Source organism: Schistocerca serialis, chromosome 3 (assembly GCF_023864345.2).
Source record: "Schistocerca serialis cubense isolate TAMUIC-IGC-003099 chromosome 3, iqSchSeri2.2, whole genome shotgun sequence".
NCBI lineage: Eukaryota > Metazoa > Arthropoda > Insecta > Orthoptera > Acrididae > Schistocerca > Schistocerca serialis.
Genome location: NC_064640.1, coordinates 317859884 through 317873913, shown reverse-complemented (window position 1 = coordinate 317873913; position 14030 = coordinate 317859884). Strand labels below are relative to the sequence as shown.

At 42.3% G+C, this 14030-nt stretch overlaps 1 protein-coding gene across 1 annotated transcript in view; it reads right to left on the bottom strand.

Annotated features, from left to right (window-relative positions):
• The window catches only part of LOC126471601 (myrosinase 1-like), a 269377-nt gene extending 255625 nt beyond the window's left edge, over nucleotides 1–13752 (bottom strand). Inside the window, exons 1-2 of the mRNA XM_050099838.1 lie at nucleotides 13662–13752; nucleotides 13436–13569 (exon numbers count right to left, since the gene is read on the bottom strand). Coding sequence (XP_049955795.1) covers nucleotides 13436–13569; nucleotides 13662–13752 — 225 coding nt within the window. The remainder of the gene's footprint in view (nucleotides 1–13435; nucleotides 13570–13661) is intronic.
• Between the last annotated feature and the right edge of the window lie 278 nt (nucleotides 13753–14030).

Sequence of the window (14030 nt, the reverse complement as noted above, 5' to 3'; positions counted from 1 at the left end):
TTTATACAGAAATCCCCACACAAAATTAACTTGATGTCTTTGTTATGGACAGAGCCTTCTGTAGCGTCCAGTTTGATGAAAACTTGTTGTCTGAACTAATAGCTTTGTAGAGGCCTGCACTTAGAAGTTTTTCCTCGACAGTCCATACTCTTTTATACAGTCTTAACACATTTAGCTTGTACAATGTTTCACTTTGACACAGCTTTTGAATGTAACATTAAATTTGTTATGTAAATGGCCATTACTCCTGTCTCCAACCTACTATCTGCAACGAAGTCCTTGCATAGAAATCTGACAACATGTACCACTTATAATTTAGCCATAGTATTTATTCACTACGTAAATGATGCTCCGAGATACGAATAATGTCAGAATTAATTAATCTGAATGACCTGCAGTATCTGATGAAATGAACTCGACTGACACCGACTGAAACTTGCAGTACATCGTATCAGGAACAAAACTCACGCACTGGGTGACCTCAGGATAGCCCGTGTCGACTAGTGGGACAGTCTTGGGCAGAAACGACTCAGCCATATTGTGGAGAGCATGTCAAGTAGAGCCGAAGAAATTTACATTACACAGGGTGAAGATACACAGTACTCAGTGTAAATCATCAGCAGGTGTCTATGTGAAGCTTCTGAAAATATGTGGTCTTAGTAACAGACTGTGTTTATACCATTAGTGCTAATCAAGGAGCCAGTTTTCCGGAGACGGAGGTTTCGCGCTTCAGCTAGTTTTCAACTTCCTTTGGGTGGTTAGGAAGTGCGGGAAGTTCAGATAGGTGGCTCGAACTGATTGCTTTCTATTCCCAATCAAATGTTTAGGTATGTTTACATAAAAAAAATCTCGGAAATTTCCGTCCAAGGTGGCCGAGCGGTTCTAGGCGCTTCAGTCTGGAACCGCGGAAGCGCTACGGTCGCAGGTTCGAATCCTGCCTCTGGCATGGATGTGTGTTATGTCCTTCGCTTGGTTAGGTTTAAGTAGTTCTAAGTTCTAGGGGACTGATGACCTCAGAAGTTAAGTCCCATAGTGCTCAGAGCCATTTGAACCAATCTCGGAAATCATTGTGTTTGTGAACTAGGGGACGTTAGAAATGCAGACCAGAGAGACGTTGTTTAAAATCTATTACTCTTTCTTCAATGTATGGGGCAAAGAGTCCAAATTTGTAATAACGAACTATAAACAAAACTTATTTTTTATTGATAAGACATAAGCGGACTTTATTTCTAAGAACGTTCGAAGGGTAAGAAATGTTTGAAGACAAAGACTGAATTTAAAGTTACAGGAAAGGAGGAGAAATGGATTAAGAACAACGAAATACGTGTATGTATTGGTTCTTGGTAACTTTATTAAAACAAGTGATTGTGCTGACAAACTAGCAGCGACTGATTATTATCATTGCCTCCCGACACAAAAATTTTGGTCTTTGATTTCTAAAGAAACAGCAACGCATATAACATATTATCTTCGTTATAGTAAAGCTGTCCTCATCCTGAAGATTGGAGTGGGTACTGCAGTGCTTTACTATTATAGATATGGTCTTAATTAAAGTGATATTCCCTTCACTTTCCCCGATCTCTGAACTGACCTGCTCAGCCAAAATAATAGGTGTACCTACAGTTTAATGTGAATTCCATAACACGGTGAAATATGGAATTTTTTTACATTAATATATCTAACGATGAAAGAAGAGACAAGTAAGTGAAAAATTCGTTGGGAATCAAACCCTCGATGGTTGCAGGTGATCTCTGGGACTTACTCAATGAAACACTTATAGACTCCATTATGATAATAAGTATAAGAACCGCCGCTCTGGCCACAGACCGCCCAACGGGGACGACCCACCGCCGTGTCATCCTCTGCCAGTGCGTCTTGGATGCCTTATGAAGTTTTGGGGTCAGCACAGCGCTCTCCCAGCTATTGTCGCTTCGTCGGAGTTGATACCGCAACTATTCAGTCAAGCAGCTCCTCAAATGGCGTCAAGAGACTAAGTGTTTCCCGTTCCAGTCTTTTTAGCAGGGAAACATCACTGACAGTACCGAGAATCGTACTGCCTTGCCGCAGTGGGTACACCAGTTCCCATGAGATTACCGAAGTTAAGCGCTGTCGGGCGTGGTCGGCACTTGGATGGGTGACCATCAAGGCCGTCATGCGCTGTTTCCCTTTTTCGGTGTACACTCAGCCTCGTGATGCCAGTTGAGGAGCTACTCGACTGAATAGTAGCGGCTTCGGTCACGAATACCATCATAACGACCGGGAAATCGGTGTGCTGACCCCACGCTCCTCCTCCAGCATCCTCCTCTGAGGATGACACGGCGGTCGGATGGTCCCGGTAGGCCACTCGTGGCCTGAAGACGGAGTTACAACAGTAACAATATTCTCAAAGAAATTCATTCTGAGTGACATGTAAAGCATATCACAACACACAGTATGGAAGTACATTCACTCTTTGCGTCAGATGAGCGCATCGTATGTTTTCTCATGGCGTGCTACTGCAGTACCAGTTATACGCGCTCTGAGCGCACTAGTCGGTCATTCGCATCTTATGGTTTATTATACTCCGGTAAGTATCGTTCGACACGTTCACCTCGTACTAAGGCAGTACCAGAGGGAGCGCACCATCCGTAAACTCCTAACTTCTCTGCAATTAACCGAATTCGCTGCCCTAGCCACTGTGTCTAGAAAGCTCTCTGAGAAACCCATTTTGCGATAATCTGTCACCGCAGCTTTAAATTCCCTGGGAGAACTAATACTTTAACGGTGAAATATTATGTATGAACGAGGTAAAAGTCCAGAGAAATTAACATAATAGTGAATTTGTGATAATTACAGTCACGAATAATATTTAAATGCAGACGTAGTCAATGAAAAAATAATCATGAAAATTAGTTCAGTTCCTAAGAGACACTCGATGAGTAACTGGATGTTAACCCTGGCCGTACATAAATATAACGCACTGCGCGTAAACATATGAAGAATTTAACTACTATCGATTATACTATTGGTGCCAAAAAACTGGAAACAGGAAGTACCGTAAAATACTTCGGAATAACAATCCAAAGCGGCCAAAAATGGAATGGTCACACAAAGGGAATTAAAGCAGAACTGCAAGACTCGTAAGGAAATCTGTTTTATCCAGTAAGTAAGTGGCTTCGAAAACAATTTGTTTGACTCATTCCAGAGTATTGCTCATCAGTCTTGCGCAATTACCAGCTTGGATTAGTACAAGATATAGAAGAGTTATAACGAAGACCGCTATCGTTTACTCGGTGCGAAAACATTACAAAGATTTTCAGTAAACTTCAGTGACAGACGGTACAAGAAAGGCTTTGTTCCTCATGGAGAAGTTTGCCATTGAAATTTCGTGACAGAACGTTGTGGAAAGAGTCTAGTGAGATCACCAGATACGTCTCACAAAATGATCGCAACGAGAAAATCTGAGAAATTGGAGTTAATACGGAGTTTTAAAACACAATCATTCTTCCAATGCTCCGTTCTCTAGCGGACTACCCTCCTCTCTCCGGAATGTAAATGTACATATACAGATTTAGATACACAGAGGCACACTGCTTGGCAATTGCTGAGGAACAGCTGACACTTGGTATACTCGTATATCACCGGCCAGTTGCTCCGGAACAATCGACCAATGATACGAAAAGAAAATGTAGAGGGCGGGATGCGTTGACTGCAGTGAAGCCTGTCCACGGACACTCTATATGCATTCGCTCGTGACTAACAGGGAAGTTAGTCCCTGTCTCTAATGAACTCGCAGCCTGATACCGTGTCTCGTCGTCATGATTGAGACAATCCACCGATTCTCTGAATCCCTCCGGTTGATGTGAAATCCACCGCCCCCCTCCCCTCCCCTCTCCAATCCCGTAACCAATAGGGAAGCTAGTGCTCTGTCTGAAAAGATGTCGCTGACAAAGAGTGAAACAATAAACTTCTTTTTCTTCATAAGCAGTGTTCTTTTTTTGCGTCACCGCTGAGACGTTGAGCGTATTTTTTGTCGTGTAGCGCGGCGATAAGATACCGCACTCGTTAGCTTAACAAGATGCTTTTGAATGGGAAATGACTTCAGTGTGTCTGGTTTCTTTTATTCGAATAGAAAATGACATACAAATCTAGTCACACGTAACACATACACTCCTGGAAATTGAAATAAGAACACCGTGAATTCATTGTCCCAGGAAGGGGAAACTTTATTGACACATTCCTGGGGTCAGATACATCACATGATCACACTGACAGAACCACAGGCACATAGACACAGGCAACGGAGCATGCACAATGTCGGCACTAGTACAGTGTATATCAACCTTTCGCAGCAATGCAGGCTGCTATTCTCCCATGGAGACGATCGTAGAGATGCTGGATGTAGTCCTGTGGAACGGCTTGCCATGCCATTTCTACCTGGCGCCTCAGTTGGACCAGCGTTCGTGCTGGACGTGCAGACCGCGTGAGACGACGCTTCATCCAGTCCCAAACATGCTCAATGGGGGACAGATCCGGAGATCTTGCTGGCCAGGGTAGTTGACTTACACCTTCTAGAGCACGTTGGGTGGCACGGGATACATGCGGACGTGCATTGTCCTGTTGGAACAGCAAGTTCCCTTGCCGGTCTAGGAATGGTAGAACGATGGGTTCGATGACGGTTTGGATGTACCGTGCACTATTCAGTGTCCCCTCGACGATCACCAGTCGTGTACGGCCAGTGTAGGAGATCGCTCCCCACACCATGATGCCGGGTGTTGGCCCTGTGTGCCTCGGTCGTATGCAGTCCTGATTGTGGCGCTCACCTGTACGGCGCCAAACACGCATACGACCATCATTGGCACCAAGGCAGAAGCGACTCTCATCGCTGAAGAAGACACGTCTCCATTCGTCCCTCCATTCACGCCTGTCGCGACACCACTGGGGGCGGGCTGCACGATGTTGGGGCGTGAGCGGAAGACGGCCTAACGGTGTGCGGGACCGTAGCCCAGCTTCATGGAGACGGTTGCGAATGGTCCTCGCCGATACTCCAGGAGCAACAGTGTCCCTAATTTGCTGGGAAGTGGCGGTGCGGTCACCTACGGCACTGCGTAGGATCCTACGGTCTTGGCGTGCATCCGTGCGTCGCTGCGGTCCGATCCCAGGTCGACGGGCACGTGCACCTTCCGCCGACCACTGGCCACAACATCGATGTACTGTGGAGACCTCACGCCCCACGTGTTGAGCAATTCGGCAGTACGTCCACCCGGCCTCCCGCATGCCCACTATACGCCCTCGCTCAAAGTCCGTCAACTGCACATACGGTTCACGTCCACGCTGTCGCGGCATGCTACTAGTGTTAAAGACTGCGATGGAGCTCCGTATGCCACGGCAAACTGGCTGACACTGACGGCGGCGGTGCACAAATGCTGCGCAGCTAGCGCCATTCGACGGCCAACACCGCGGTTCCTGGTGTGTCCGCTGTGCCGTGCGTGTGATCATTGCTTGTACAGCCCTCTCGCAGTGTCCTGAGCAAGTATGGTGGGTCTGACACACCGGTGTTAATGTGTTCTTTTTTCCATTTCCAGGAGTGTATAATTAAATGGCTCTGAGCACTATGGGACTTAACATCTATGGTCATCAGTCCCCTAGAACTTAGAACTACTTAAACTTGACTAACCTAAGGACAGCACACAACACCCAGTCATCACGAGGCAGAGAAAATCCCTTACCCCGCCGGGAATCGAACCCGGGAACCCGGGCACATATAATTAAAGGTCTCTTTAAGGAATGTACTGTACATATGTTACTGAAGATCGGAAAATAACGTGCTCTTTATAGGAACCGTTCGGTATTATTTTACAAATGAAACAAATGTTGTCCCTGTGTTAAGAGACCTGTACTATTGTTTATGTTAAATAGTGAGATCCTTTCCAATATGCATACCTAATGTTAGATTTTCGGGTCTCCAGCAAACAGAAGTCTACAAAAACATGGTAGAACTGTTCGATTCTGTGATTTGTAAATAGTGTATACTGACCTTTAGAGGACGTGTAACAACTTCCCGCTAAACTGCACGGAGCTAGGTGGCCAGTGGTGAGGACACTGTACTCGCATTGGGGAGGATGCCGATTGAGTACCCTGTCTGGCCATCTAGATATACGGATTCTGTGGGGTCTGTAAATCTCTTACGGCAAATTCTGGGATATTTTCTTTGAAAATGACATGCTCAATCTTTTTCCGGAGTCCGATCTTGAGCTACGTTCCCGATTACTTAGTCATCGACGGGAAATAAACACCAATTTTTCCTGCCTTCACACCAACAAATTTAATTTAGGTCTTAAGTTCATCAGTGCTTACCAAAGACATAATTACTGGAACATCATATCCCACATACACTGCCTGACAAAAGGAGCGAATCACTAAGAAGAAGTGATCGGATTTCATTGTACCTTTGTATATGTCCACATACGTAGGTGATTAGAGTTACAGTTTTCTGTGACAGGTAGAACGCCCATTACATTGCGTTTGTTTGTGTTTAGTGTTATTATCAATCATGCTATGGTAGATTAGAGTTACAGTTTTCTGTGACAGGTAGAACGCCCATTACATTGCGTTTGTTTGTGTTTAGTGTTATTATCAATCATGCTATGGTATATACGAAGCTTGAACAGCGTCAGATGTCGTGTGTTCACAGTGATGCGTACTCGTGGAAGACAGCATTATTAGCAGCTGCCACACAGTGATTCGTACCCACGGAAGACAGTGTTACTTGCAGCTGCCAGAGTTTTAAAGGTCCATTTGGGCCACTGGTCGAACCGCGCAATATCCAGATTTGTGGGGTATTTGAAAGCAAACGTTAAATCACGCGTGACCTTCCCCCCCCCCCCCCCCCCCCCCCTCCCTCCTCTTACCGCCACACCTCTACCGTCCTAGCAGCCGCTGTGGGAAGTGACGTGAAAGAGATGTGGCATTCGATGTGATATTCGGCGTATTGCTTTCGTGGCGTTTTGCTTTTTTGTACAATAATATACAGTATGCCTTTCCAAGGGAACGTCAGCCTTCGTACGAATTATTTTAATCAAATGTCAATTAATGACAGGTTGACAGTAAAATCCTACAGGACAGCATAAGGTTGATAATAATAATACCGATGGTGTAACGTGGCCGTATGAATAAAGACGTCCTTTACGGTGCCAAATATACGAATTTCGCGTCCAGATGCCTGCTAATATTTTTTTTCATTTTCGCCTTTTGTAACAGATTCTGGGACTAACAATCACATTCTATTCGTCCCTGTGCGAAGCTAACATGTAATATTTGGTGATTTCCGTATTTGCACTTGCACGCAATTTTAGTTATATAGCGCATTAAAGATCTCTCCAAACCTTGTGATTTTTTTAGTACGGTTTGTTCTGCTAAAGTGTCGGGAAATACACGTAAACGTGAAATGTGTGGAGGTAGTGCACTGAGCATAAAATTAGTCAGATCTTAATAGTGAACGTATGTAGGGTGGCACTTTTTGCTGGCTTCTCATTACAGCTGAGGAGGAAATTTAAAAGCAGAACTCTAATTACTTGCGACCAACGTAACCTGAAGAAAGACAAGAATTAACACGAGGTTTATTAGCAGCTGCAGAAATTGACGATAGTGATTGGGTTGCATTTCCGTAGCTGTACATGAGATTGTTTCTAATGCCTGCAGTGACATATACTAAGCAATTCAAGGATTTTATTAAAATAACTTTATATCAGGAAGATGATGTCAATAAAATATTGTTAATAAAATGTGAAAGAGACATACGACCTGTCACATAGTTTATTAGCAACTGCAGAAATTAACGATAGTGATTGGGTTGCATTTCAGTAGCTGTACATGAGATTGTTTCTAATGCCTGCAGTGACATATACGAAGCAATTCAATGATTTTGTTAACGAAAGAGAAATACGACCTGTCACATAGGTTATGGGATAAAATCCGCTGTAGAGTTTGTTTAATACCAAATAGCACGATCCTGGGTAAACCATTATCATTTATCATCAAAAATCTCTAACATTACCATGATACATCAGCTATGTAGGCCTAATTACAGATATCATGAACGTATGTAACGAGAATGATCAGATCTTTCGTATATTTTTTGAGTCTAATCAGCATAATAGATACAGATTCACACGTGTTTACTTTCACGGGAATTTACTGTACTTTTCCTTTTTAATAAAAGCTAATGTACTGTCTGGTGCAAGCTCTATAACGAAATTTATCGTCTTTCTTGCGTCCACAATTGGACCAAATTACTGTGAATGAAATATTTAGGTGTTGTTTTTGCAATTTCCGAGGGATCATTCACCGACTGGACAAGGTGGTGTCTGTGTCTCGCCCAGGTTACTCGAAATGCGTTGCTGGACGCGTTCACGTCATTGTGACGTCATTTCTTTGGATGTGACAGTGACCCGCTGATGGATTGCATCAGAATCTGACGGAAGGCACGCTTATCATCATGGTAGTGGTCGGCTACGTCTGGCCACCACAAGGTAACCCCTCCATTATCTACGGCTGACATCCGAGAAGAAGAAAAGGACGCCCTGTAACATTGTGTGTTAAGCCGCATCACTGGTCGAAGATGAGCAGCAGCCCGACTGGGCTGTCATTAATACCACAACGCAAATGGCTGAGTTCGTAGTGTCGTTGTGACTGATGAGGACGCAAGGACATCATGACACCCCTCCCAACAGCATCAGTGCATGCATCCAGGCCAGAGGGGGTGCAAGGTCATACCGGTAAGTGGGATAACGCTGCCAAGTTCTTTGTAAATTTGACTCGATTTTGTAATCACTGAAATGACATCACATGGCCTCTCGGCTCATTAAGTTTCTTTTTGTTTTCTCCTAACCTCCCGGATGCTCAAATTTTATGCAAGGCAGTGTATGATCTGCCTGTAACCTGCTTGACAGAAGGATCGACACACAAATAGTATTGTCTGTTGTGCTACAGTGTACAGCAGGATATTCCACGACATGTGTGACAAGGAATGGTCTTTCTGGGACAGATGGCAGGAGCGTATTGGAGGATGGTATGCCGTTGATGTCTGTAATTTCTCTGAATTTTTGCACCCTTTCAAAAGTACACGTATTTCGTAGCAGTTAAATTGTGTATACAGGTATGAAATTGATGGAAGGTACACTGTGAGGCCAAAAGAACATGTGAGACCTCACTGAAAGTGCCATTTGAAGGCACGCGAGCTTACGTAAGTGGAGACAGAAATGTGTCAGCATTATTGATTTGCTGTTCTTTCGGAATGACTCAACGGTGATAATTGAGTTCAAATGAGGGTCCACAAGAGATACCCGTGTCCATATCCTTCTGTACAGCAGTTACTGCAGAGTACGAGCGTCAGGAAAACACTAAACTGGAAGCATTAAATTTAATCATTGCTGTTATTGGCTTAAGAAATAAACTATTAGACGATTAAAAAACTCTAAATCATACAGTATGACATGAATTTCAGTTTTATTGTCGACTAAACAGAGATATTCCAACATAACTCACGTATACAAGTCAGTGACAGAGCGGTCAAGCCAAGAGGCGATGTTACTCGCTTATTTTTGTCGTGAACTACCCCAGCATACCCAATATCTGTTACAACTAATTATGAGATCTGCAGAAATGTTTTTGGCAGGTCGTGATTCCAAACAGTTAGTGATGTGGCTATTAACCAACTTCACGTGACGGAAACTTCAATGTTTACTTCGTATTATGTATACGCGTTGCTAGTGGTTATACGTAGTACAGACACAACGTTTTCAAGATGATTCTCCTCTGGAAGAGAATTCACTTTGTCAGGGAGGAATCTACTAGGTCAGAAACTAATGGTATAGACTGAAGGGAATGCTTTATTACGTAACTGCACGTGTCATGATTTATGGACAGCCTTCTGAAAAATCAAGCCACCTGAAGACTAAGAAGGATGAAAAAGACATCGTATTTCGCAGACTAGGAAGGGTACAAACAGCTAATGAATATCATGAGCCAGAGGTCTCAGAAATGGATAATTAAATGAATGTATGTATAAACACCGCCTTCAGTCACAAAAAAAGAACAACTTAATATACTACGACATTCTGGATCCTGTGGATCCAACTTAAAACGCTTCTTTCCTTACAGAATTCACATTTATGGCTTTATTTGGATGCCTGCATCAGAGCAGCTACGTTCATTAATTCCAGAAACACACCGTATTAGCCAGTACTGATGAAAACTACACAAGAATGGGTCGGATGAGTATTTTGAAAGCATCCTGTTTCGTAGATTAATTACGTTTTGTTATAAATCTTTCAATGGCTTTCGTGATATTAAATGCCTTCTAATGACCTTATTTTAATTCGTTTAGTATGTATACGGTCTAACCAATTAATATAAGGCATTTCGGCTATTTGCAACACTCATTAGAGTGCATTTCGTTATGTTGAGCATTAGTCTCCAGTGTTTGTAACAAGCGTTCATCATATGCAGACGTTCCCATATTTCTTAATAATTTTCTAACGGCGCGATCCTCTTGCGCCTTCCGTGAAGAGTCTCAGAGAGCTATAGATATCATGTAATAGCTTATTTATATAAATCAAGAATACCGTCAGTACTTTTATCCTAGTGTAAGACATTTCCGATTCCACTTTCGCTTCTGACAATGTTTTAAATTCGAAAACGATATAGGCAATGTTTGCTTATCAGTTTTCCATGAAGCACATGCTAGGTTCACTAATCTGCAACTGCGGGCTTGCTTAATTTATTAGGTAGTTGCACGGAACTGTAGCGAAGGCCTCCCTGAAGTCAAGAAAATCGTATCACAATGTCACAGTGTACCATGCAATCACCAGTCTTACCAGTCAGGTAAACAACAGAAGAACAAACCACTCGTAAATTTCTATATTTTCTTTTACTGAAAAAAATGTACATTTTCCTAAGTTAACTGTAAATGTGTTACGCGTAACTTGACTACGTGTGTGAAGAAGATAACTGCAGTGAGTCTTACAGTGCTATCACAGCGCATGTTGGTCGTGTACGTTTCAAAGGAATCATTCCGGCTTTTGTTTTAAGGTTCTCATTCCTTATGTAGCACATACGCTGCATTTAACTTTAATTTTTTCTAGCTCAGGAAATACCCTAAGCTCACTGTGCCTGAATGTGGCATGTACTATAGCTTATGTACTTTCCGTGGATGGCTTCTTTCCGTTTTTGCATGTTCCCAGTAGGTGACAGCATCTATTTGAAGAAATCTACTTTTCACAATGTCAGCATGTCTTCGAGAAATAAAGGTAATTTCTATTCTTTTTTGGTAATTTTGGAGTAGAAAGTGTTTAGAATATGCTGAAATGTGTTAATATACCATGTACCGTCGAATAAGCGACTCTTCATTTCATTACAACAATTCATCGAAAATTTTTTTTCGGTGTAGTACCGGGTCTACATTCTCCAAAGACCTGTTCTCTCACATTCCAGTGTCATTGTTTCCATAATTATTAAATGTTTAATATTGAATTTTTTAAGCATTGCACATATCTCAGTTATTTTCTAACATAAATAATATTCACTCTGGACATGTCGTAACATTTTAGAGAATATTTTAATGTTATTTTGTCCCAGAACAATGCATTCACCACCAAGATAAACGTTTCATTCATAAAGCCTACGCTCAGGACTGACGGTGTTAAGCGATTTAGAGAGAGCCTGAACCTTGTTTGCCAGACGTGTATTTAAACTCCATTCTTCCCGAATGTGAAACCAGTCTTTTAACTATTGCCCCATATTATTCGATCTTCATGCGTATTCGTCAGATCCATTTCAAGTGGTATTCCCGAGAAAGTAGAACCAATTCGACAGTTCAGTCTGCTATATATTTTTACAAATAAAAAGAAAATGAAACATTAATATGTATGACAATATACTTCGACCCTGTCTTTGAATTTCCAAATGGCTTCTAACCAGATTATGCATTTATCACATCTGCACTTAAACGTGTCTTACCGTCATCGTTAGGATTGCATTTTGGCGAGCGTAGGAAATGAGTACTGAAGTAGAGATTCTAGTGCAATCAATACTATGCCTTTTACCAAGTGCTCACTCCAACAATACGTTCTAAACAAATTCCGAGACTGAAATTTCTTGTAATAGCAGGAGTAGTTTCCCCCAGTGTAGACAGGTAGTGAGTACATAATGCACAGTACTCCCTCACTGACGTCGCTGTGTATGAACTTGCCTGCCATCTGTGGACTGCTTGGGCCTAAAAATCACAGACTTGCTACGAATATATTGTTGCAGTGAAAAAATGAATAAAACCTGCATGTCAACTTGTCTTACTATTCTTTGTCCCTATTATCGCTCGAACCTATTTGCCGCGTAGCGTAGATCGTAGCTAATCTTTCTCACCACAATTTATGTCGTTTGAAACAGAAGAGTTTATAGTCTATTGATTCGCTTAAACACTTTGATACACTAGAGGTTCGCTAACATTCAGTTATTTACCAAGATCATTTCTCTGTATCAGCTTCAGCACTTCCTAATTATTTTTTCTCTATATTCTCTAATCGACAGTAAATCAGTAAATCGTAATATAAGCAAGAAACGGTCTTCGTTGAACTGACCACACATGGGCATGTTTAGACAACTGAAGCAGCTAAATGAACATAAGGTGTTCCTGTTTATGCCGAGAAAACTCGGAGGCAGAGGTAAGTTTCCAGTTAAAGCATCAATCTTCACCGAACAACTCAGCAAGTCTTGAGAAATTTTGCTGGGTGAAGAGAACAACATTAATTGATTCCGATCTGTACTAAAAAGTAATGACGACAAAAAATGAGGAATGGAATGTTGACTGGACGCTAGGAGAGCTCAGGTGGGAGAACTAAATCTAGTTATAATACTGAGTGAGAGAAATAATAGGACATCAGATGATAAAGAACCTTGGGCATTAACTAGCAAAACAGTGATTACGCTGCCACAAACTACAATCAAGTACGGTTTTATCACTTCCTCCATCGTACCGAGAATAAAAAATAAGCATAGAGTAGAACGTTTGATCAGTCATATGAAACAACGTCCCGGCCGACCGTTAAGGGCATGATGCGAAATCGGAAATATGTGACGGCGTTCTTGTTGGCAGTTTACAATACTAAATTTAATTATGCGACTTCTCGCAGACACATGCCCCTTCACACTCATTTCAGTGTCTGCTCTGTGGCTATGAAATTAAAAATAAATCGAGGCTCACTTTTTCTAAAATCAACCACAAAATGAAAAGTAATGGAGATCTATTTACGATGAGTGGTATTTTACGTCACTGGACAAACTCCAAAGAGAATACTAGCTTGATAGAAAGTTTTTGATTTTAATTTTGAAACTGATAAAGTAATTTGTCATTAACCACTAATACGGCACACTATCACCAATATCAGGGTGTATACTTTACCCCGAGTTCCTTGAGTGCTTTAATATCTTCCTTGTACCGATGATACGAATCACATGCAACATCACCGTTGCTCCCATCCTGTATAACATTAGGTTTTTCGTGTGTTATGCGGTCCCATATATTCTCTCCTTTGCCTGGAAGGAAAATGTGGTTTTGAGTCGACGTCTACTTCTTGGCAAAGTAAAAGCTATGCACTATGCTTAATTTGGTTTCTGAGTGTAATTACCATCCTTATCCCAGGCTCCCTCTACCTGGTAAGAAGCTGTTGCCGCACCAAAGAGGAAGTCTTCAGGGAACGACATGTCTATACCGACCATTAACAGCCAACTGACGCTTGCCGCAGCACGTTACATGGTATATACTTAGCGGAATCGCTTCGGCCTTGGATAGTTAGAGGTGTCCTCAGTGATATAAGCTTCACAGTAAAGGACACATATTTCTCGCTATCTTATCGGGGTTTTTAGTCCCTCACCTGGCTTATTATGCATTCATATTCGCGCCTCTTTTCTGGGTCGGGTGGTGATTTGAAAATTTGTGCAAGTATCGGTCCTTGTGTCGGTTTTCGACACACGCTGTGTCCCAGGCTTTCACCATC